Here is a 25,873-nt window from a genome sequence, read left to right on the forward strand (position 1 = left end):
CTTTGATGCTGTGATTTGGTTTCCTTAGAGTGTGAATTGCAAGACAGTCTAGTTACTGAGTGGTACTGGAGCTAGAAGAATCCCTGACTGTGGACAGAGTTTTTCATGGAACCTCGTCCCGTTTGAACTCTGCCGGAGTGGAAGTAAAACTGCCCTCTGTGGGGTGCAAATGGCAGTTGGTGCGCGCTGGGTAGGGGGACCCCCCCCCCCATTGCTCTGCGCAGACCGTGGGCTTCTGTTTACTAACTCAGAATTCCTTCGAGGTAAGGACAGGCAAGTAGTGATGATGCCCATTGGTGCAGGCACTGTGCTGGTGGGCCTGTCTCAAGGACCTTGTTTCGGATCGGCAAGAACGCTGCAAACAGATTTGTTTCAGGTAGGCCTTCCCCAGAGACTGCCTGTCCTAATCCCAGAAGCCTTGATTCAGTGCGCCCCATGGCCCACGGACTTCTGCAGGTGCGACTAGGGCAGGCAGGGTGGTGAGATGGGGTGAGGATCCAGTTTGGCTGGGTGGGCCCAGTTTAGGCCATGATTGCTTTTAAGTGTAGACGCTTCCCAGCTGAGCCAGGGGTCAATCTTGTTGATTTTGAAAATGGAGGAAGGAAGCGTCTAGAAATTAGAAAAGGTAAGGAAATAAGATTCTCCCCTGGAGCTGCCAAGGGAACCTGTCCTGTTGGACTCCTAACTTAAGTGTGAGATGATAAATTTGTGTTGCTTTAAGCCACTAAGTTTAATTTGTTGGTGGCGGAAAAGGAGAACTAGCACCTGAATTACTCCTGTGATGCTGTGAAGATAAAGGCTGAGAGAGACCGCGGCCAGTTAGCAGAGCTGGGAAAACTCGGGTCAGGTGCTTCCAGATTTCTATTGCCTTTCTGGATCAGACGGGCAGAGCACGCGCTGCGGCCCCTTTAAGGGTGTGGCGGGGCGGGGCCTGCGGTTGCCTGGAGACCGGCGGGGACCGACGCCTCACTGCCCCGCGTCACCTCCCATCCAGCGCGGCCCAGCCCCCAGGCGTCCCCAGAGAGGTAAGCGTTAGCGTGGGGTCCCTGGGTCCCAGGCCGGTGACCCTGTGTGCGCCGCGACGGAAGGACGTGACGGCCAGGTCCAGCCACTGAGGACCCGAGCAGGTGGGCGGTGGGCAGGGAGGGCCTTGGGAAGCGGCAGGAGCAAGCTGGGTCTCCCTGGCTCAGAGAATGCCCTTCCTGTGCTAAGGGAAGTACACCGGTGGGTAACAGAGACTCAAACCAAGGAGGACAGAAGATAAAAGTTAGTAGGAAACACGCTTGAGAAGCGCAGCTTGCCTTAGGAATAGCTCAGATGTGGACCAGAAAGCCTTTAGCAAAGGAGCTTCGACGCAGAGCTGCTTCCTTCGCCCACAGTCATGGGATCTGGGTGCAGGGCGGGAAAGAGCCATGGGGTTTTGAAGGAAGAGTGAAGCAGGACCATGCTGGTGAGGGCAAAGCCTAGAGGACGCCGTCCAGGCAGAGGAGGGCATGGGGCGCCCCCTTCACCCCTCGGGCACTCGAAGAGAGGGACCTTGCGTTGCCCTCCAGGGCTCACCCGCGCGTCCTGCTAGATGCGCTAGGATGTCTCCATGGGGGCGGTCGTGGAGGGTGAGGAAAACTGGCTTTGGAGCCCAGCCTCTCAGCTCTGCCACCTTGGGCAATGACCATCACCAGGTTTCTTGTCTGGCATGGGAGGCACTCTATTGACCACAGGGCTGTTCTAGAGAGTAGGGAGCACGTGACTTCAGGTTCAGAAGCAGGAAAGTGAAAAAATAATGACTGTCTTATTGCCTGTGCGCCTTGTCCCATACTGAGAGACTTTGTCCATTATCTCATTTCATCCTTAGAATCAGACTGTTAATTGCCTATTTGCTACTCTTCTTCCTCTTTGACACCCGAAGCGGAAGGATATCAGGTAACAGCTGGAAAGGGCAACCCAGGAGCCTGAATTCAGCTCTCGAGAACTTTGACGTGGGGGTGGTTGATGAAGGGATGGGCTTTTTACATGAGCTGGCAGCATGTAAGACCTTAGGGGTTACGTTGCTGTTTTGCATGCACGCTGGAACACTATTTGAAAAGAAATGGGACTTCCTCTGCGGCACAGTGAGTTAAGAATATGACTGCGGCGGCTGGGGTTTCTGCAGAGGCGTGGGTTTGATCCCCAGCCTAGACCAGTTGGTTAAAGGATCTGATGTGGCTGCAGCTCTGCGGGTCTTGGATTCAATTCCTGGCCCGGGAACTTCTATAGGCCACAGGTGGGGCCATTTAAAAAAAGAATAAGAAGGAAAGAAATGATAGACCGCGGTTCCAGTTAAGAAAAATTTAGGAAATAACTAATGCAGTATTGAGATGGTATTATTTTTATAAACTGGCCCGACTTGATACTTGTGATTACATTTTCAGGCTCTAGCGGGAGAATGATAATGACCTTGGGGTTATAAAGATCGAATTGTAACTATGAGTGAAACGCTGAAAATTTTAGAGACGTATTTTTTTTATTTTTCAGCTAAAACTCATCAACACCCTGAAACAGACAGCTTTCAACCAAAGGTGTCATCCTTTGAAGCTTATCTACGTAAAGTTGACCTTAGGCCTTTGAACGGCGATGGTGAAGGAAAAAAAAAGGGCCGATAAAAAGGGGGATAAGTCTGCCCGCTCTCCGTCATCTCTGTCCGATTATCCAGAGTTTCCTAAACAAGATGGCAGCGCTGCCAGGCAAGAGATGTCCCCAGGTGCTGTGCCACCACCGGACGTGCCGCTCAAAGAACCAGGACTGCACAGAGAGTTCAAAAACGATCAAGTGCAGAGCGAAGACCCCACCCAGTACGAAGAGCCCATTCTGACCAAACTCATAGTTGAAAGGTGACTTTAATGCTCCCCTTTTCCCCACGTTCATGTTCTCTCGCTTGCTCATCTCTCACTGGAGCTCGATGTCTGTCTGCCTACATGATGAAAAATCTGTGTCTTTAGCACGGTTCTGTCTCCTAGAGGTTTAGGCTCGGCTCTTTACCTCCCTCCTGGACATCGTCCGTTGGACTTGAAACTCCCTGCATCCCAAAGCAAAAGACTTCAGCACGTGAAATACCGTGACCTGGATTTGAGTCTTCGATCTGAGACCTCAGCCTCTTTGTCCGAGCCTCAGGTTTTCCTTGGGGGGGGGGGCATCACGAAAATTCACATCTTAGCAGCTTCCTCTGAATGTTAGGCTTTGTCTCCCAGCTGCTGGCTCTTCCCTGATGCCTGTTGCTCTTAGGGTGTCACCGTTTGCCTTTATCCAGCCTTGACATTGTGGAACGAATCTCCTCCCTTCTTGTGCCTTTTGTATTTTCCCTCCGTGTTTCTGTTGTTAGTTCTTGACTCTGTGCACAGACTCCTCTTCATACCTCTTGGCTGGGCCCTTGGACTCTTTTTTTTTTTTTTTTTTTTTTTTTTTTTGGTCTTTTTGCCTTTTTCTAGAACCGCTCCTGCAGCATATGGAGGTTCCCAGGCGAGGGGTCGAATCGGAGCTGCGGCTGCCGGCCGACACCACAGCCACAGCCACGTGGGATCTGAGCCATGTCTGCGACCTACACCACAGCTCATGGCAACACTGGATCCTTAACCCCCTGAGCGAGGCCAGGGATCGAACCCACAACCTCGTGGTTCCTAGTCGGATTCGTTAACCACCGAGCCATGACGAGAACTCCAACACTTTCTCAAGATTCCTCTGCTTCTAGCCTCTCCATCTCTGTCTAACCTCCTGTAGAGATTTACCTTTCTAATGCCGACTCTGTTTGGTCACCCCCTGTGTCAGGTGTCCATGTAACAAGTGACTCCAGAACATGACAGTTAACACCAGAAGTATCGTTCGGTTTATGGAGGTCAGGAGTCTGGGAGCAGCTTCGCTGGCAGGTGCGGGGTTAGGATCGCATGAGGTTCAGTCAAGGTGTCAGCCAGGGCTGCTGTCGTCGTCTGAAGGCCTGGCCGGCTGGACAGCGCAGGGTGGCTGGTGGCCTCAGTTCTCCATCACGTCGGCCGTCTCCGCGGGGCTGCTTGAGTGGCCTCCCGACACGGCAGCTGGCTCCCCAGAGGGTGATTCAAGAGAGAGCAAGGGTGGGAGCCCCAGTGGCTTTTGTGGCTTAGTCTTGGACGCCACCTCCCGTCATTTCCACAGTGTCCTAGTGGTCACAGCGGTCAGCCCTCTGTGGTGTGAACGGGGACTCCACAAGGACCTGTGTCCTCTGGGGTGAGAATTATTGGGGCCATTCTGAGGCTGGCTACCACCACCCTCCTGTTAAAAACTTAGTTTCTTTCCATTGTCGACAGAACAAAACATCTCAGCCTGCGCCCTGAGCCCAGCCTGCCTCTCCCTTCCAGACACCAGGGTCCAGACCGCTCCTGACGAGTCCATTTGTTTTGTATCTCTTTGCTCAGTGCTTCCTGTAAATTATCCATCTTTGCCTCCAGTTTATTTCCAATGTCTTGCATCATCCTCAGCATCAACAGTCTAGGGTCTTTTTCCTGGAGGCTGAGAATCTCCTCCTGGCTTAGCTGATTTTCTGGGGTTTTTCCTCTCTCTCATCTGAGTTATATTCTCTCTTTTCATTTTTATAGGTTTTTTTGGTGTAGTGACCTTTTTACAGATACTAGGGTTGCAGCCTCTCTTACTTCTGGTGTCTGCCCCTCTTGTGGCTGAAGTTGGTATGGGGGCTTGCTGTAGACTTCCTGATGGGGGGGGCTGATGCCTGCCCCCTGGTAGGTGGAGCCGATTCTAATCCCTCTGGGGGGGGGCTTCGTCTCTGGATGGGATTAGAGGCAGCCGGGTGCCTGCGGGGGTCTTTAGGTGGCCTGTTTACTGAGGGGCGGGGCTGTGATCCCACCTGGGTTGTTGTTTGCCCTGGGGCTTCTCAGCAGCTGACTGATGTCCGGTGGGGCCAGATTTTCCCAAAAGGACCCCCTCCAGAGAAAGGCAGAGTTGCTGAGTATTCCCGAGAGCTTTGCTTTCAATGTCCTTCCCTCACGACAAGCCACATTCACCCCTGTTTTCCCAGGATGTCCTCCAAGAACTGCGGTCAGGTTTGACCCAGATTCCTATGGAGACCTCGCTCTGCCCTGGGACCCAGTGCACGTGAAAGTCTATGTGCACCTTTTAAGATTGGGGTCTCTGTTTCCCCCAGTCCCGTGGAGCTCCTGCGCCCAAGCCCCACTGGCCTTCAATGCCAGATGCTCCAGGGCTCTTTCTCCCAGGGCCAGCTCCCCACACATGAGAGTTTGATGTGGCTCAGAACTTTCACTCCTGTAGGTGAGTCTCTGTGAACCAGTTAGTTTCCCGTCTGTGGGGCTTCCCACCCAAGAGGTATGGGGTTGTTTATATCGTGAAATCGCCCCTTCTACCTCTTTTTGTATCCTTTTCTTTTTCTTCTGGAGTAGGATATCTTTTTTAAGGTTTCTAGTCCATTTGGGTGAAGAGTGCTCAGTCTTTAGTTGTGAATTTTGTTGTTTTTAGGAGAGAAGTTGAGCTCCAGGCCTTCTATTCCGCCGTCTTGAGTCCATTTGTTCTTTGCTGATAAAGATTGCCCCCCCCAGAATGTTTGTCTCTCTCTTCCTTCCTGCCTCTTTCTTTCTTTCTTCCTTCCTCTTTTTTTCTTCTTTCTTTCTCTCTTTCTTTCTTCTGTGCCCACAGCATGCGGAAATTCCAGGGCCAGGAATGGAACCCTCTGAGCCACCAGGGAACTCCCTGTCTCTTATGTCTGCACCATCAAATCCCACCCTGTCTTCAGAGGCCAACCCTTTTCCATGAATTCTTCCCAATAGGAAATAACTTTCCTCAAAGCTTCTTGGATCGTATTTATCACTTTCTCTTCTGCATCTCTCTCTATAGAGTATATATGACTTTGTGTCATGTATTCTGTATACCTGACTATAATTTGTTGACAAGTCTCAACATTCCTTGCCAGCAGAGACAAACTCAGCGTATCAAACACATCTGGCAGGGGCTCAGTCCAGATTGGTAGTTCTAGTCCTAGCAGCAGCCCTTTAGAAATGAGCTGCTGTGGGCCAGCTCTGGGTTGAGGACTAGGGATGGAAATTCAGTGTGCAATACGGTCTAGCCAGCCGACACCACAGCCACAGCAACGCGGGATCTGAGCCGTGTCTTTGACCCACACCAAGCTCACGGCAACGCTGGATCCTTAACCCATGGAGTGAGGCTAGGGATCGAACCCACAACCTCGTGGTTTAGTGGCACTCAGCAGAGTGTAAGCAACATGCACTGAATTAGTTCAAGGATGTGGGGCCTATAGTTGCCCTGACCCGAGAACCAGAGGAATGTCCAGACCCAGGCCTGGAACACCTGGAGATGTGTGCATGTTTTTGGGGTGAAGGAAGCTGGGGTTGATACCGCTATATGGATCTATTATGAATTTTTTTAAAGAATCCTTTATGTTTTCTTTATTCATTGTTTTTATTTTTATTATTTTTTGTTGTTATTTTTTTCTTTTTTTGGCCACACTGCAGCATCTTGAGTTCCCAGGCTGGTTTCAGATCTGAGCTGCAGTTGCAACAATACCTGATCTTTAACCCACCATGCCGGGCTGAGTCCAGGACCCGTGTCCTGGTGCGGCAGACACACTGCCCACTCCTGTTGTGCCACAGCGGGAACTCCTTTATTTAGTTATTTTTAATTTTATTTTTAAATGTTTTTAATTTTTACATTTTTTAAAAAATTTATTTCTGTTTAGGGCTGCACCTGTGGCATGTGGATGTTCCCGGGCTAGGGGTTGAATCAGAGCTGCAGCTGCAGGCCTATGCCTCAGGCAAGCAACGATGGATCCGAGCCACACCTACAACCTACACCGCAGCTTGCAGCAATGCTGGATCCTTTAACCCACTGAGCAAGGCCAGGGATCAAACCCGAATCCTCATGGATATTAGTCAGGTTCTTAACCCACTGAGTCATAACAGGAACACCTCATTTATTTTTTTTTAACGTTGAGGTATAGTTGATTTATAAGGTTGTGTTGCAGGGGTATAGCAAAGTGATTCCGTTATATATGTGTGTATATCTATCATATATATATATATATATATAGTTTTCCTTTTCAGATTCTTTTCCATTGTAGATTATGACAGGATATTGAAAATAGTTCTCTATTCATTGTTTTTAATTAATGAAGTACTATGTACTCATTGTGACAAATGAAATCATGCAAAGATATCTGAAGAATTTATCGCGCCTTCCACCATATTCCAGTTTTGTTTTGTTTTTTGCTTTTTAGGGCCACTCCCGAGGCATGTGGAGGTCTCCAGGCTAGGGGTTGAATCGGAGCTGCAGCTGCCGGCTGACACCAGAGCCCCAGCAACACCAGATCCGAGCCATGTCTGCGACCTACACCACAGGTCGAACCTGCAACCTCATGGTTCCTAGTCGGACTCGATTCCACTGCGCCACGACGGGAACTCCCACCGTACTCCAGTTTTACCTTCCTTGCCCTGCCCATGGGTTACCCCATCACACATTAATTAAATTTTTTTTGGTTTTATAGGTAAATAATTGCCTAATCTTTAAAAGAACTTCCTACCCCTTTGATAGTTATGCCAATTATTTAAGTTTCTTGACTTTTGAATAACTGAATTATTGGTGGTAAAAGCAGGGATCCCCTTCCTGTTCCCGATTTTAATGGAATTGACTTCAGCCTTTCGCTCTTAAAAATCATATAAGAGGAGTTCCCGTCGTGGCTCAGTGGTAACGAAGCTGTCTGGGATCCACGAGGCTGCAGGTTTGATCCCTGGCCTCGCTCAGTGGGTTAAGGATCCGGAGTTGCCATGAGCTGTGGTGCAGGTCACAGACGAGGCTCGGATCCTGAGTTGCTGCGGCTGTCGTGTAGCCAGTGGCTACAGCTTTGATCCGACCCCTAGCCCCAGCACTTCTCTCTGCCATGGGTGTGGACTCCCCCCCAAAATCATATGTTATTATTTCATTAATGGTCTATTATGTTTAAGTAGTTTTGTCATATTGTAACATTAACTAGAATTTTTTAAAAAAAGATTGCTGAGTTTTATCAAATATTTTTCTGGCATCTTGCTATAAACCGGGTTTTTTTACTTTGATTTGCTGATATCATGGATGATGTTTCCTCTTCTTTGGATTCTTGGAAGAAGCCCCGTGTGGCCCTGGCTGGCACAGGTCCTCACCCACCTCAGAGCCTAGAGTGAGAAAAGATCACAGAGGACCCATTTGGTTCCGAACTACAGATCCGGGCGCTGTTCTCAGGACCTCCCTTCCCCAAAGCCAGCATGTCAGCAAGCCCTTGTTGGTTCTATGCCCAGAATATATCTTAAAATTTTAAAAAATTGCAGTAAAATGTACATAACAAAATTTACTGCTTTAAGCATTATATTATTTATTTATTTATTTTTTGTTTTTTTGCATTTTCTAGGGCTGCACCCACAGCATATGGAGGTTCCCAGGCTAGCGGTCCAACTGGAGCTGCAGCTGCCAGCCTCCGCCAGAGCCACAGCAACGTGGGATCCGAGCCGTGTCTGCGACCTACACCACAGCTCACTGCAACGCTGGATCCTGAACCCACTGAGCAAGGCCAGGGATTGAACCCTCAACTTCATGGTTCTTAGTCGGATTGTTAACCACTGCGCCATGACAGGAACTTCCATCCCCCTCTCCTTCCCACTGGTCCTTTCTGGCAGTTTGCTCTCCCCCAGAGTCTGTGGTCAACAGCAGCCAGGCTCATGATCTTTTAAGACATAAATCAGGTCTGCATCCAACTCGCCTCTTAAAACCCCCTCTCAGGATCCCTCCTAGAGCTTTGGCATTTATGGCAGGTCTTGGTCCCAGCCCAGCTCTGTCCCCTTCTCAGTGCCCCCCATCACTCCCTGTTTGGGCGCTCTGGCTGGGCACCCCCCCCTCTGCTGAACTTGAGCCGCCTCAGGACCTTTGCACTTGTTGTTCCCTCTTCCCACAGTTCATCGTCTGAACACAGTAGGCTTCTCCTTACTCTCCCTCACGTTCCCTGATCCTTCCTTTCACAAACCCTGAATGCAACCTGGAATTAGCTTGTTCACTTATTTCCTTTCTCTCCTCTGTCTCTCCTCAATGACCTCCACGCTCCCAAGGGCAGGAACTTGTTCACAACTCCAGCCCCAGGACTTAGAAAGGGGCAGGTGGAGTTCCTGTCGTGGCTCCAATTAATGTCCATGAGGACGTGGGTTCCATCCCTGGCCTCGCTCAGTGGGTTAAGCATCTGGCATTGCTGTGGCTGTGGTGGAGGCCGGCAGCTGCAGCTCCGATTCGAACCCTAGCCTGGGCAGGTGCACAGTGGCCCTGGGGCATGTCTGGTGAGCGAACGTGACATCTGTTTGTACTTCTTTATTTTTGGCTGAGCCAGGGCTCGAACGGGCCCCGCAGCAGTGACAATTCCAGGTCCTTTATCTGCGAGGCCGCCAGGGAACTCTCTGTACTTCTGCACTGATGTCAGTTCATTAGATGCTTTAAGCCACAGTGACCGAGGTTTGCTCACATGATTCATGACCTGGAGCTTTGTCTCATTGTAGCTACGAAGGGGAGAAAGTCCGTGGACTGTATGAGGGAGAGGGTTTTGCCATCTTTCAAGGCGGCTGTACCTACCACGTGAGTTACGTTTGGGAACGGGCCCGGGAGGTCGGTGTGGGGTGATGGGCTCTGGTTTCCCGCTTTGGAAACGTCTGGTGAGTCTTTAACCGAAATTGGAAGTACTTAACACTGATTTCACTTCGAAACCTGACGATGTATTTTAGACTAAAAACATGACTCAGTGCAGTTGAAGTAGTCCTTTTAGATTTTTTTTTTTTCCCTTTTCCCAATTTTTATGTCTTGTACAAACAACATGAAGGTCGCTAAATAACAAAGAGGAACATTCCAGGATCATCCTTTTGCCATACACGTTTGCAGTTTGCTGTGTCCCTTTTATTTCTTGAAAGGATGTAGCTGTGTTTTTACATAGGTGTATTACTTTTGTCGATAATGTCTTGAATTCCTCTGTCACGTATGAGTCTGTCGCTGTGTTGACGCCTGGTTTACATAACATAAGAGATTTTTTGCGGTGAAATAGACATTCAGTTTGCTACTTTGACGTGTAAGCTTCAGCAGCGTTGAGGGCATTCACGTTGTTGTACAGCCATCACCTCCGTCAGCTCCAGACCTGTTCACTGTCCCCAAATGAAGCTCCGTCCCCATTCAGTTCTCCCTCCCCATTCTCTCTTCCATAATTATCTTTTTTTTTTTTTTTTTTGGTCTTTTTGCCTTTTTCTAGGGCCGCTCTTGCAGCATATGGAAGTTCCCAGGCTAGGGGTTGAATCGGGGCTGTAGCCACCGGGCTACGCCAGAGCCACAGCAACACGGGATCCGAGCGGCGTCTGCAGCCTACACCACAGCTCATGGCAACGCCGGATCCTGAACCCACGGAGCAAGGCCAGGGATCGAACCCGCGACCTCATGGTTTCTAGTCGGGTTCGTTAACCACTGCGCCACGATGGGAACTCCCATAATTACTATTTTAAATTTTGCAGAGTGTTCTCATTTTCTGTTCAGAACGAGGCTATAACTATTAGATGCTTTTCAGGGGTTTTCACTTTCAGCCTTTATCAATAACGGAGGTATTCATTCGTTCATTCACATTAGCAAAGAAATACGTGCCTATTTTAGGGGAAGAGATTTTTGCAGTTGAGATCAAAAGGCATGGGTTTCAGTACCATGATATTCCCCTTAACATGTTCATACAAGGTGTACATTTTCCTGGGTCATAAAAACTCTTTTTTTAAAAAAATTATAGTTGATTTACAATGTTGTGCCGATTTCTGCTGCGCAGCAAAGTGAGCGAGTCGTGCACATACATACATTCCCTGGCTTGTATTATCTTCCATCATGGTCTAGCCCAAGAGATTGGACCCAAAAACTCTTAAAAATTTCATTTGGAGGGGAGTTCCCATTTTGGCTCTGTGGAAGTGAATCTGACTAACATCCGTGTGGACACAGGTTCGATCCCTGGCCTCGCTCATCAGGTTAAGGATCCGGCATTGCCGTGAGCTGTGGTGTAGATTGCAAATGCTGCTGCAGTCTGGCATTGCTGTGGCTGTGGTGTAAGCCTGGCAGCTACAGCTTCGATTTGACCCCTAGCCTGGGAACCTCCATATGCCGCAGGTGCGGCCCTAAAAAGACAAAACAAAACAAGGTCCATTTTGATAATCATTGAAATGACCCTCCCATCTGGCTTTTCCCAGTGTTGGCACTTAGAGTGTTTCCTTATCCTGATCGGAACATTCTTTCGCTGCTGCGGAGCCTTTACGAGGCACGCGTGTGTATAATGCAAAGATACCTAGTGCTTGATGGCTGGGGATAAAGCCCTCCTGGCTGAGGAGGATGCGATCGCAGCTCCTGCTGCCCCCCCGTGCTTGTCTGGGTGTCTTCAGGTACCCGGTCACCTGGTAGCTCAAGCCTGGCCAGGTGGCCTCACCGTCCCACCCATGGCGGGGGGCGGGGGGCAAACACCTCTCTGTTTCTAGAGGCGCCCCTTCTTTGCTGTCAGCTGCTTTGTTAATTTCCCATGTTTTCCTTAGGCTCAAACTGTTGTGCTTAAAAATGATCATCAGGAGTTCCCGTCGTGGCGCAGTGGTTAACGAATCCGACTAGGAACCATGAGGTTGCGGGTTCGATCCCTGCCCTTGATCAGTGGGTTAAGGATCCGGCGTTGCCGTGAGCTGTGGTGTAGGTTGCAGACGCGGCTCGGATCCCGCGTTGCTGTGGCTCTGGCGTAGGCCGGTGGCTACAGCTCCGATTCAACCCCTAGCCTGGGAACCTCCACATGCCGCGGGAGCGGCCCAAGAAATAGCAACAACAACAGATAAAAAGACAAAAAAAGACAAAAAAAAAAAAAATGTCAAGGGAGGCAGACCCAGCCCAGACCACAGGTCCCTGCCCCATGGGGGTCAGGCCAGAGTTTGTCACATGTTTGGATCACAAGCTCCTAAGGATAAACCATAAAAAGAAACATTTCACGAAACCCTTGCCCTTCCCAGGTGGATACAGTGCGACCCTTTCTAGTTTGTTAAAAACGCTGCCTGTTACACCCGTGATTGACTCCATAATCCAAGCCTGCAGCTGACGGATCACTGCCTGCCCCACGGTCTCCCGGGCACCAGCCCTGCCTGATGTAGGCCACGTTAACCTGGCGGCTGAAGCGACGGACCCTCTTGCTAGCGAAGCTAGGGCAGTGCTTCTCAAGCTGTGTTCCCCGGGACCAGCGGCAGCTCCTGGGAATTTTTACAAGTTCTCGGGCCCCAGCTGAGACCTGGTGATGAATCTTCAGGGTGGGGGTAAGCCCAGAAATCTGCATTTTCAACCCGGCCCCCACCCCTGGTGACTCTTGATGCTTAGTGGATTCTAAGAACCACTGTTTTGTTTTGTTTTGTCTTTTTTTGCCTTTTCTAGGGCCGCACCCATGGCATATGGAGGTTCCCAGGCTGGGGTCTAATCACAGCTGTAGCTGCTGGCCTACACTGCAGCTTGTGGCAATGCCGGATCCTTAACCCACGGAGCAAGGCCAGGGATCGAACCCACAACCTCGTGGTTCCTAGTCGGATTCATTAACCACTGAGCCACAACGGGAACTCCAGAATCACTGTTTGCCTAGATGCTTGGGTCTCTCCAGCCACTACCCCCTGACCTCACTACCTCGACAGAAGTGATTCCCAGGAAAAAGTGATGTGACTTTATCCTTGTTTTCTCTGGTTGCACAGAGACGTTCCAGTGTGTTATGTTTTTAGCAACTAGTTCCTACACGTGAACAGTAGATGCTCTACATGCAAATGCGTGACACCGACAGCCATGTGTTACGAACATACATGTACGTGTCAACACCCACACGCACAGGTGCTCAGAGCTTCTAGGAAAGGGGAAATCAAGCATAACGTGTCCAAATGCCATGATTTCTGATATCCGGGTAGTGATTTTAATCAGGTCTGTCTAGTCTCCGTAATTTCTTAAAAACTCTTAAACTTGGAAATGCAAAGCCCGAAGCATATGATTTCTTTTGAACAATAGCGTTTTCCAATCGCTTCATTGAGAGGAAGACTGAAGTCAGAGCTTACCTTCATAGCGGTACAGCACTGCCTGGTATAAGTTTTAGGGAACCGGGTTTTTTTTTGGACTCCTCCTCAGACCCATTTTTTAAAGTCAATTTAATTTGATTTCATTTTCATTTTAATCTGCTGTGCCCTTGGCATGTGGACGTTCCCCAGGCCTGGGATCGAAACCGCACCACAGCAGTGACAGTGTCGGGTCCTCACCCCCCAGGCCACCAGGGAACTCCATCAGATCCTTTTGAGAACAGGATGGATGCCGGTTGCGGTGCCAGCCCCACGCTCAACGCTGGACAAGCATGTTGGTGGATCACGGCTCCAACCTAAGAGCCGAGTCCTTGGGTGGCAGTTGTGCAAAACCAGATCAGGCCTAAGGCCTTGTTCTCTTTTGAAGGGTATGTTTTCAGAAGGACTCATGCACGGACAAGGGACTTACATCTGGGCGGATGGACTGAAATACGAGGTAAAGCATTTAATACATTAGAGCTCTCATAAAATTACTCAGCATAGCGTTCCCATCGTGGCTCAGGCAAAACGAATCTGACTAGCATCCAGGAAGACGCAGGTTGGGTCCCTGGCCTCGCTCAGTAGGTTAAGGATCTGGCGTTGCCGTGAGCTGTGGTGTAGGTTGCAGACAAGGCTCAGATCCCATGTGGCTGTGGCTGTGTCATAGGCTGGCAGCTGCAACTCCAATTCGGCCCCTAGCCTGGGAAATTCCATATGCCACAAGCATGGCCCTAAAAAGATAAAAAAAAAAAGTTACTCAGCACATGCATTTAAAAAGCCTGCGAGAGAATATGGGTAAAAAGTAAGTTGTTACCACACAGGACCCTCTCCGTTGTCACCAGCGTCCAGTCTCGTTTGTATAATCTCTTTTTTTCCTTTTGCTTTTTAGGGCTCCACTGGCAACATATGGAAGTTTCCAGACTAGGGGTCGAATTGGAGCTGTCGTTGCCGGCCTACACCACAGCCACAGCCACAGCCACAGCCACAGCCACTTGGGATCCAAGCCACATCCATGCCCTACACCACAGCTCACAGCCATGCCAGGTCCTTATCCCACTGAGCGAGGCTGGGGATCGAACCCACGTCCTCACGGATCCTAGTCGGGTTCATAACCGCTGAGCCACAATGGGAACTCCTGCACCTTTATTTTCTAGAGATGAAACCACGTCCATCCACCCAGATTGGAGTGGCTCGGGGGAGGGATGGTGGGGTGTGTAGAGAGGGAGGCGGGAGCTGGGGGCGGGGAGAGGAGACGGAGCGGCGTCTGGGCCCAGGATGCCGCTCCAACAGCCCAGCAGAGGAGGCATCTCCGCGGTGCCCTCTTGCTGCCACCCTGACGGCCACTTTGCCGCAGGGGGAGTTCGTCAAGAACACGCCCACGAACCACGGCGTCTACACGTGGCCCGATGGCAGCACCTATGAAGGCCAAGTGCTGAACGGCAGGCGGCACGGGTTTGGCCTCTTCAAGTGCCGCACGCAGCCCGTGTCCTACATCGGCCACTGGTGCCACGGCAGGAGACACGGGAAGGTGGGTGAGGCGGCCACGCGAGCCCCGGCTGTGAAGGGGCCGTGCACACCCGGGAGGGGAGGTGCGGGGTGCGGGGCCGGGCAGGGTGTGTTCACTTTTTCTTCATTGCAGTGAAATTCACATCGTGCGGCATCGCCCGCTTTAGAGTGAAGGGGGCAGCGGCCTCGAGGACCTTCTATCCTGCCAACTATCCCGCCTCTGTCTGGTCCCCCCACGCCTTCATCAGCCCAAAATGAGGGTTATTCCCACTCCGTCTGCAGCGCCCCAGCGCTGGGCAACCACCGGTCTGCTTTCTGTCTCCTGGGTTTACCTTCTTCTCCGGACATTTGACCTTTGGGTGTCTGGCTTCTTTCACTGAGTGTCATGTCTCCGAGGTTCGTCCATGTCCTAGGTAGTTTGTCCCCCCTTTTTTGGCCATACCTGCAACATGGGGACGTTCCCGGGCCAGGGCACCCTGAGCCACAGCCGTGACAATGCCAGGTCCTTAACCCACTGAGCCACTGGGGAACTCCAGGAAGTCATTCCTTTTTGTGGCTGAATAATACTGCACGGTACGGATGGGCCACCTTTTGTTTATCCATCCGTCCAGTGATGGGCATTTGGGTTGTTTCCGTCTTTGGGGGCTGCTGTGAAGAGTGCTGCTGACTGTGTGCCAGGAGGCATCTGAGTACTTGTGCTTAGTTCTCTGCGGTGTATACCGAGGAGTGGAGTTGCCAGGTCCTGCAGCACTTTGAGGTTTAACTTTCCGAGGAGCCACCAGACACTTTTCCACAGCGACGGCAGCATTTTAACTTTCTCACCAGCAACGCAGGTGACAGTCATGCTTAAGCAAGGTGGCTGTTTCAGTCCTGTTGTTTTGCTTTTATATAAGATGAAAGGACTGTAGCAGTGTTTTTAGAAAATATCAAGAGGAAAGAAAAAGTCCATCTGTATCACTTTGCTCAGATTTAGACTGTTCCCTCACGTCCTGGGTTTTATTTTTGCTTCGTTTTCAGCTCAGAGCAGATGGGTTCAGACCTACTGGAGGAGTCGGAGATGGTGGCTTCTAGCGGAGGCACCAGGATGGCTGCAGGAGGGAACAAGTTAGCTTGATAATGAGGAAGAAGAGAAAAATCACACACACACACACACACACACACACACACACACACACACACACACACACACACACACACCAGTGTATAAACAAGACATTTGAGGCCATTCAGTGTGGACCTGAATATCTTGCACAAAGGCTAATTCCACTCCCTTAAGGAGTCGTCAAGGAAAGGTTATGCCGGAGCTCCTGTCGTGTGGCACAGCAGAAATGAGTCCGACTGGGAACCATGAGGTTGCGGGTTCAGTGCCTGGCCTTGCCCGGTGGGTTAAGGATCTGGGGTTACAGAGAGCTGCTGTGTAGGTTGCAGACGTGGCTCGCTGGAGCCGGCAGCGGCAGCGCCAACTCAACCCCTAGCCTGGGAACTTCCATATGCCACGGCTGTGGCCCTCAAAAGACAGAAAAAAAAAAGAAAGAAAGGTTATGCCAAGGTCACTTATGCTTGGAGGCCGTAAAATAAGATGTCGAAATGGATAAAGCAAAAAGGGGTTTGGTCCATAAGAGAGAGTGAGGAGTTCCCGTCGTGGCGCAGTGGTTAACGAATCCGACTAGGAACCATGAGGTTGCGGGTTCGATCCCTGCCCTTGCTCAGTGGGTTAACGATCCGGCGTTGCCGTGAGCTGTGGTGTAGGTTGCAGACGCGGCTCGGATCCTGCGTTGCTGTGGCTCTGGTGTAGGCCGGTGGCTACAGCTCCAATTGGACCCCTAGCCTGGGAACCTCCATATGCCGCGGGTGCGGCCCTAAAAAGACCAAAAAAAAAAAAAAAAAAAAAAAAAAAAAAAAAAGAGAGAGTGAGCTTCAGTTATAAGGAAGGGACTGATACTCCCTTTTGGGGACAGCAGAACAGAGTTTCTTTAGCGAGCAGTGTGATCAATAATCACTGAGTGTCATGAACACACTGAGGGTGATGGGTAGAGTCGTTGCCTCCCTTATGGGAGACTTTGTTACCAAAGAGTAAGTGATTTATCTCATCCTCTCGTGGTGAGCACGTTACAATATTCTTTTTTTTTTTTTTTTGGTCTTTTTGCTATTTCTTGGGCCGTTCCCGTGGCATATGGAGGTTCCCAGGCTAGGGGTCCAATCGGAGCTGTAGCCACCAGCCTACGCCAGAGCCACAGCAACGCAGGATCCGAGCCGCGTCTGCAACCTACACCACAGCTCACGGCAACGCTGGATCGTTAACCCACTGAGCAAGGGCAGGGACCGAACCCGCAACCTCCTGGTTCCTAGTCGGATTCGTTAACCACTGCGCCACGACGGGAACTCCACGTTACAATATTGTTAATCACAAACCAGAAACAGCACGGATTATGGGTCTCACCGGAGGGTGGTTTTCTGCATTATTTACACTTCTTAAAATCATCGTTTGCAGGGAGGTCTCCTGTGGCTCCGTGGGTTAAGGATCCGGTGTTGTCACTGCTGTGGCTCGGGTTGCTGCTGTGGTGCAGGTCCGGTCCCTGGCCCAGGAACTTCCACGTTCTGTGCGCGTGACCCCCCAAAAATCATAGTTTGGAATTCCCTGGTGGGATCTGGCGTTGTCACTGCTGTGGCTGGGGTTCGGTCCCTGGTCCAGGAACTTCTGTGTGCTGTAGCTGTGGCTAATAATAATAATAATAATAATAATAATTTTAGTCTTTACAAAAGCCTTGCTTTTATGATGCTTGATTTTTTTAAAATGATATTCTTTGTTCTAGGGCTCCATTTATTACAATCAGGAGGGCACGTCTTGGTACGAGGGAGACTGGGTTCACAACGTCAAGAAGGGCTGGGGATCAGATGGTAGGTGTCCCGGCCGCCGCATTTGGGGCTGGCGAGGAGGGGGCCCAGGTCGCGTTCCCTTAGGCTGTTGAAAGACAAGGCACAAAACGCAATGTCTGTGTAAGCAGGGGTGGCATATGTACAGTCACCCCCGAGCAATGAAATAGTCTCTGGAAAATAGAGAAAAACACCATATTACATATATCTAATAATATCATTTTATTTTATGACGTGTGGAAACCGCCTCTGTCTGTTCTCTGTATCAATCACAGATCTCTCCGTTATTTTACATTTTCTGAAGACTACTGACCTCCTGACTTAATTTTTTTTTTTTTCCTAGCTGTGCCCACAGCATCTGGATGTTCCTGGGCCAGGGATCAAATCCGAGCTGGAGCTGCGACCTACCCCACAGCTGCAGCAATGCTGGATCCTCCGCAGCCCCTCACCACCGAGGCAACGCCTCGATTTTACCTGGAGCTTTTAATTTTAAGGGTTAACATATCTGGGGACAAAATATCAACCAATTATCATCTTACGGGAAAGTACTATTTTTGGTCTTTTCAGGGCCGCACCCATAGCGTGTGGAGATTCCCAGGCGAGGGGTCCATTCGGAGCTGCAGCCGCCGGCCTACACCAGAGCCACAGCAACGCAGGATCCGAGCCGTGTCTGAGACCTACACCACAGCTCACGGCCACGCCGGATCCTGAACCCACTGAGCGAGGCCAGGGATCCAACCTGCGTCCTCGTGGCTACTCGTTGGGTTCATTCACCACTGAGCCACGTCGGGAACTCCCAGTTTAAGAGAGTCTTAAAGGTAAATATTATACAGAGATACCTCTTGTTAATTTTTACATTTTTTTGGCTCCTAGTTACAAATCGGGAAACATATACGAAGGTCAGTGGGAGAACAGCATGCGCCACGGGGAAGGCAGGATGCGATGGCTGACAAGGAACGAAGAGTACACGGGCCAGTGGGAGAAGGGGGTGCAGGTACGGGGCCCGCTGGCTGGAGCAGAATTCGCCCAGAGGTGCACACTCTCCTGTCACCGCAGCCCGGGGATCGTGTGGTCGCGTGGTGCACAGTAACCTGCAATGCAAGCCATGTTAAATTTGGAAACTCGCCTTGCGATGACCGGTCTACATGGGTCTTTTTTTTTTTTTTTTTTTTTACTGTTGTTTTATTAGTGTTTTGTTTCCTCTAAAGGCCTCACACACAAGGTGGGTTCTTCCACTGGTAAATTCATAAGTCACGTGATGCCTGTAAGGCCCGAGACCGCTATTCACGCTTTAGAAGCTGCGTCTTTCCCGCACAGAAAAGAACAACTTTATATGGTTAATTTCAGGGAGGACTTTTTTTTTTTTTTTTTTTTTTTTTTTTGTCTTTTGTCTTTTTTTGCTGTTGTTGTTGTTGTTGCTATTTCTTGGGCCGCTCCCGCGGCATATGGAGGTTCCCAGGCTAGGGGTTGAATCGGAGCTGTAGCCCCCAGCCTACGCCAGAGCCACAGCAACGCGGGATCCGAGCCGCGTCTGCAACCTACATCACAGCTCACGGCAACGCCGGATCGTTAACCCACTAAGCAAGGGCAGGGACCAAACCCGCAACCTCATGGTTCCTAGTCGGATTCGTTAACCACTGCGCCACGACGGGAACTCCCAGGGAGGACTTTCTGATGACATCACATATCCTTCCCCTTGCTAGTTGAGGACCTTGCTAAACTCACCCAATAGTGCCCTTTTTTTTGGGTCAATTTTTTAAATACGTAGTCATACCTACAAATACAGTCAAGGCTGTGTGTTTCTTTCTAATCCGTGTGCCATTTTTTCTCTTGCTTTATCGCCCTGCTAAGATCTCCGGATATGGTGTGGTAGTGACACCGCACAGGAGCGGGGAGAGCAGACAGTTTCCCGTCGCTCCTGATCTTAGGAGGAATTCATCTCTCCTCAAGCGCGATGTTAGCTGTGGGGTTGTTTTTTGTCTTTTTGCCATTTCTTGGGCCGCACCTGCAGCATATGGAGGTTCCCAGGCTAGGAGTCTCATTGGAGCTGCCGCTGCCGATCTACACCACAGCCAGAGCCACAACAACGCAGGATCCCAGCCGCGTCTGCCACCTACACCACAGCTCACGGCAACGCCAGATCGTTAACTCACGGAGCAAGGCCAGGGATCGAACCCGCAACCTCATGGTTCCTGGTCGGATTCATTAACCACTGCGCCACGACGGGAACTCCAGTAGGGTCTTCATAGATGACCATTATCAGGTTGAGGAAGCTCTCTTTAATTCTTCATTTGCTCAGTTTTTGATCACGGTTGGATGTTAGATTTTGTCAAACACTTCTTCTGCCTCTTGTCAGATAATCACGGGGTTCTATTTCTTCATCCTTTTGATAGGTTGAGTTTGATAGATTTTTAAATGTTGAGCCAACCTTGCATTCCTGGGACCAACTGACTTGGTCATGATGATATTATTATTATTATAATATCTTGCTGGGCTTACTTTCCTAATACTTTGGGGAGAATTTTTGTGTCTGTGTTCATGAGGGATATTGACCTTAGTATTATTTCCTTCTAAAATCTTGTCAGCTTATAGTAATGAGGTATTTACTTCCCATAAAATGTATTGGGAAGTAGTCTCTTGAATTTCTTGGAAGTCTATAGAATTGGTGTTCTCTCTTCCTTAGCTGTTTCGTTGAGAATGCCAGTGAAACCTTCTGCATCTGGAGTTGCCTTTATGGGGTGATTAAATTAACTGTATAGTAACTATAGGATCATTTTCTTTGGTAAATAATGTGCTATTTAGGTCATCTGTTTCTTCTCTCTCTCTCTCTTTTTTTGGGCCACATGTGAGTCCCATGGAAATTCACAGGCCAGGGATCGAATCCGAGCCACAGCTGTGACTTGCACCACAGCTGCAGCAATGCCAGATCCTTAGCCCCCTGTGCTGGGCTGGGGATTGAACTGAGCCACCACAGGGATTCAAGCCACCACAGAGACAGCACAAGATCCTTAACCCACTGTGCCACAGCAGGAGCTCCCATCTCTTTCTTCCTCAGGAAGCTTTGGAGGTTTGTGTTTTATTGTAGGCATTTGCTCATGTCGTAGAAACTGTTATTGTTATTGGCACAAGGTTGTTCATAAAGGCCCCTTCTTCTTCTTCTACTCTCTATATATGATCTGTAGTGATGGTCCCTCTTTCTTCTGAGAGAAGTAATTTGTGTTTTCTCTCTTTTTCCTTCATCAGTCTTCCCAGAGATTTATCAATTTTATTAAAATTCGCAAAGAGCCTGTTTGAGTTTTATTTTCCTCTGATATGTTCCAGCTTTTCATACAGTTGGTATCTTCTCTTTGTCATTATTTTCCTTCTGCCTGCTTTGGTTTTAATTTGCCCTTTCCCCAGAGTTGTATGGATGCTTTATCAATATGAGACATTTCCTCTTTTAGAAACGTTTCCTACTACACTTTTCCTCTTAGCACCACTGTATCTGTGTCCCAGTGATTGTGAAAGACTAGGTTTTAATTTTTGTTCAAAATACTCTCTAATTTGCCCACAACTTCCCTTTTGGTCTTTAAATTGTTTTGAGGTATGTTGTTTAATTTCCAAATATGTTTCTCTTACGTTTTGTGTGTGTCTAATTCTGCTGTGGTCGGAGAACGTACTCTGTAGGACTCTATTTCTTTTCAATATGTTGAGGTTTCTTTTGGTCAGTCTTGGTGATGTTACAGGTATTTCTGCCTTCGTTGGGTGGAGCTTTCTGTGGCTGTCAATTAGACCGAGTTGGTTCAGAGCGTTGTTTGGGTCTTCTGCACCTTTGCTCATTTTCTGTCGACTTTTTCTTTTCTTTTGTCTTTTTGTGGCACATGGAGGTTCCCAGGCTAGGGGTCCCATCGGAGCTGTAGCCACCGGCCTACACCACAGCCACTGCAACACAGGATCCAAGCTGCATCTGCCACCTACACTACAGCTCACGGCAACGCCAGATCCTTAGCTCACTGAGCGAGGCCAGGGATTGAACCCACATCCTCATGGATGCTAGTCGGGTTTGTTATCGTTAACCACTGCGCCGTAACGGGAACTCCTGTCGACTTTTCCTTTCCATTTCTCAGAGAAGAGTGTTGACATCCAAGTGGCCTTGTGGATTTGTCTGCTTCTCTCTCAGCTCTATCAATTTTTGCTTCATATATTTTGATGCTTTCTTGTTAAGTGTATGCATGTTTAGGATTATTACAGCTTTTTTTTTTTTTTTTGGTCTTTTTGCCTTTTCTAGGGCCACTCCCACAGCATATGGAGGTTCCCAGGCTAGGGGTCTAATCAGAGCTTATAGCTGCTGGCCTACGCCAGAGCCACAGCAACATGGGATCTGAGCCATGTCTGCAACCTATACCACAGCTCATGGCAACGCCGGATCCCCAACCCACTGAGCAAGGCCAGGGATCGAACCCTCAACCTCATGGTTCCTAGTCAGATTCGTTAACCACTGAGCCACAACGGGAACTCCTATTATAGCTTTTTGCTGATTTGACCCTTTTTATCATTTTATAATGTCACGCTTTTTTTTTTTTTTTTTTTGGTCTTTTGTCTTTTTAGGGCCGTACCTGCGGCATATGGAGGTTCCCGGGCTAGGGGTCGAATCAGAGCTACAGCTGTCAACCTACGCCACAGCCACGCCAGATCCTTAACCCACTGAGTGAGGCCAAGGATCGAGCCCGCAACCTCATGGTTCCCAGTCGGATTTGTTTCCGCTGCGCCACAACGGGAACGCCTATAATGTCACCCTTTAACCCTGGTGCTTTTTCTTCCTCTGCAGCCCACTTTTTTTCTGATAGGAATATAGCCACCCTAGCGTTCTTTTCTTATTGTTAATTGTGGTAATGTACACATACCTTGTAATTTACCATCTTAACCATTTTGAAGTGGTAAGTTAGGTCAGCCATCACCTCCGTCCATCCACAGGGCTCTTCCTATTCCACATGAGACCCAGAGGGCTTAACTCAGTAGCCTCAGATCTCCAGGCCGGTCACTACATAGCTGAGCTGAAACGAAACCCACGTGTGTGTGACTCCACGCTCTTTGTCCCTTCAAACGAGTCCTTGCCTTTGCGCCATGCCTCATTTTAGGTGGATGCAGGCAACAAGAGGAAGCTTGTTTTCTTTGCAGAATGGCTTTGGGACACACACCTGGTTCCTCAAGAGAATCGCCTGCTCCCAGTATCCTTTGAGAAATGAATACGTGGGCGAGTTTGTGAACGGATGTCGTCACGGCCATGGGAAGTTCTGCTATGCCAGTGGAGCCACATATGAGGGAGAATGGGTTTCCAATCAAAAACATGGCATGGTGAGTGTGGACCTGGGAAGAGGGCGCGTTGAAACTTACGTAGAGACTTGTCCTATTCTCTCCGGTAAAGTTGCTTTATCGATTGTGTGTAGGATGAATTACTGTTTTGCTAAGATGATTACATAATTTTATTTTATTTTATTTTATTATTATTTTTTTTGTCTTTTTTTGCTATTTCTTTGGGCCGCTCCCGCGGCATATGGAGGTTCCCAGGCTAGGGGTCGAATCGGAGCTGTAGCCACCAGCCTACGCCAGAGCCACAGCAACGTGGGATCTGAGCCGCATCTGCAACCTACACCACAGCTCACGGCAACGCTGGATCGTTAACCCACTGAGCAAGTTCAGGGACCGAACCCGCAACCTCATGGTTCCTAGTCGGATTCGTTAACCACTGCGCCACGACGGGAACTCCTGATTACATAATTTTAAAATAAGTTCTGGCATGTGATCAATCTCCTCTCTATTTAGAGATTGTTTAATCAGTCTGGTGTGTGTGTGTGCCTGCACACACATCTGTGTCTTAGGGTGGTTTTGGTTGTAGGTACCAAAGCCTAATGTAATCTTCCATAAATGATAAAGAATAATGCGGGCTTCAGGGTTGCTCTGGTTCAACAGCTCAGTGATGTCAGCGTTTTTCCTCCATCCGTCTGTGTTTCTGCCTCGTCACCTTCCCTCTTAGGCTGCTGCTCCCCCATGACTGCGCGATGGCTGCTGTGGTTCCGGGCTTCATATCTACCTGCCCCACTAAGTAGAAGGAGAGAGGACATTGTTTTTGGAGACGTTTTCTACAAATGCCTTTACTTTCATTGAGCTGAAGTGGGTCCGTTGTCCACCTCTGAGTCAGACCAGCTGGGTTGCTTGGCCTGGGTCCCCCTTCTGTGGTCACCAGCATGTTTCATAAGCCACAGTCTGTGACCTAGGAGAGCTTCAAGTTGTGCAGAGGTTGTGGGGCAGATGGTGTGAGAGGAGAGGAGAAGCGGAGGAGAATCAGGAGGCGGGGCGCAGGTTTCCATGGCAACACAAGACGCTAGAAGCCTGACTGTATGTGTACTACGGATAGAGCTTGACAAACAAAAGCCCCCAAAGCCTTGCCAAAGACGTCGAGGTCCCTTTACCAAAGGTTTCCCAAAACATGCTTTCCCGAAGAGGTGAAAGTTAGCTTTTTTTTTTTCCTGCAGGGTCGTTTAACTTTCAAGAATGGGCGGGTGTACGATGGCCTGTTTTCCAGTGACCACATAGTGGCGTCTCCCAGTCTTGAAGGTGAATTGATGAGCTGCCCGGACACGGCTTCGGAATGTGCCCCCAGGGACCAGTCCTGCGGCTCTTCCATCAGTGCTGGTAGGACGCGCCCACCTGTCGGCAGGAGCCAAATCTGTGTTTAACATCCCATCAAAAACACCCCTAGATTTTCGGGAAACAGAGGCTCCCTGTGAGCGATGGCTTTCTTAGAGGCGGTGTGTTTTTTGTTTTTTTGTTTTTGTTTTTACTTTTTAGGGCTGCACCTGCAGCATATGGAAGTTCCAGGCTAGGGGTCGAACCAGAGCTGCAGCTGTCGGCCGACACCACAGCCCCAGCACCGCATCCGAGGCGCGTCTGCGACCTACGCAGCTCGTGGCAACACCAAATCCTTAACCCGCTGAGGGAGGCCAGGGATCGAACCCGAGTCCTCATGGGTACTAGTCGGGTTGGTTACTGCTGAGCCACGATGGGAAGTCCTGGAAAAATCATTTTGACGTGACATGGAAACATCGAAACATGGCTTTTCACAATGATCCCCTCTCTGCCCTCATTTGCAAGAAATCATCCGAAAGCTGGATGGCAGCGAAAGTCATTCCGTGTTAGGCTCGAGCATTGAGCTGGACCTCAGTTTGCTGTTGAAAATGTACCCCGAGAAAGACCAACCAGAAGAAAAGAAGCAGGTAAAAAAACCTTCTGTAATGTCACATTTATAGTTTAGGCTCAAACATTAGCAGACTCTCCAGTCCTGGGAAGATACACTTGATGACTGTTGTCATGTATAGAGACTTTCATTTTTTTAATTAAAAAATTTTTTTAAATTTTTTGATGGCCTGGGAGTTTGGGGTTAGTCGACGCAAACTGTTACTTTCAAGATGGGTAAGCAGTGCCGTCCTGCTGTGTAGCACAGGGAACTATATCCAGTCTCTTGTGATAGAACATGATAGAAAATTGAGGAGTTCCCGTCGTGGTGCAGTGGTTAACGCATCCGACTAGGAACCATGAGGTTGCGGGTTCGGTCCCTGCCCTTGCTCAGTGGGTTCAGGATCCAGCGTTGCCGTGAGCTGTGGTGTAGGTTGCAGACGTGGCTCGGATCCTGCGTTGCTGTGACTCTGGCGTAGGCCAGTGGCTACAGCTCCAAATGGACCCCTAGCCTGGGAACCTCCATATGCCGCGGGAGCAGCCCAAAGAAATAGCAAAAAGACAAAAAAAAAAAAAAAAAAAAAGAAAATTATTTGAGAAGAAAAATGTATATGTATGTATGACTGGGTCACTTTGCGGTACAGCAGAAATTGACAGAATATTGTAAATCAACTCTAATAAATTATTTTTTAATTAAAAAAAATTTTGGACCACACCTATGGCACATGGAAGTTGCCAGGCCAGGGATCAAACCCATGCCACAGAGGTAACAACGCCAGACCCTTAACTCTCTGCGCCACCAGGGAACTCCTGGAGTGTCTTTTATATGCCTGAGAGTTGTTTATCTTATGTTATCCCGTTTAATTTGCAAGACGACCCTGTGAGAGGGCAGGCTTTCTGAGAACCTGAAGCCCGGTTGGGGGGAGGGGGGCTCTGTGTCACTCAGAGCCCCAGAGCCCATGGTGTCAAGTCACCCTCCCACCCAGCTGGATCTGAAGGCCAAGGCTCTGGAAGGAGTTTCATTTTGCTGTGTTTTATGGGCTGCTGGGATTCAAAAGGACTTCAGGGGAGTTTGTCGTGGCTCAGCAGAAATGAATCTGACTAGTTTCCATGAGGATGCAGGTTCGATCCCTGGCCTCACTCAGTGGGTCAGGGATCCAGCG

The 25,873-nt window shown here is 49.4% G+C and overlaps 1 protein-coding gene across 1 annotated transcript in view; it reads left to right on the forward strand.

Moving 5' to 3' along the window:
* The window catches only part of LOC100516852 (radial spoke head 10 homolog B), a 52,924-nt gene continuing 28,082 nt past the window's right edge, over window positions 1,032-25,873 (forward strand). The window contains exons 1-10 of the mRNA XM_021086088.1: window positions 1,032-1,920; window positions 2,512-2,867; window positions 9,552-9,627; window positions 13,507-13,575; window positions 14,473-14,646; window positions 17,438-17,526; window positions 18,372-18,492; window positions 22,656-22,832; window positions 24,011-24,170; window positions 24,630-24,751. Coding sequence (XP_020941747.1) covers window positions 2,611-2,867; window positions 9,552-9,627; window positions 13,507-13,575; window positions 14,473-14,646; window positions 17,438-17,526; window positions 18,372-18,492; window positions 22,656-22,832; window positions 24,011-24,170; window positions 24,630-24,751 — 1,245 coding nt within the window. The 5' untranslated portion in view covers window positions 1,032-1,920; window positions 2,512-2,610. The remainder of the gene's footprint in view (window positions 1,921-2,511; window positions 2,868-9,551; window positions 9,628-13,506; window positions 13,576-14,472; window positions 14,647-17,437; window positions 17,527-18,371; window positions 18,493-22,655; window positions 22,833-24,010; window positions 24,171-24,629; window positions 24,752-25,873) is intronic.

This window comes from Sus scrofa, chromosome 3 (genome assembly GCF_000003025.6).
Source record: "Sus scrofa isolate TJ Tabasco breed Duroc chromosome 3, Sscrofa11.1, whole genome shotgun sequence".
Lineage (NCBI taxonomy): Eukaryota > Metazoa > Chordata > Mammalia > Artiodactyla > Suidae > Sus > Sus scrofa.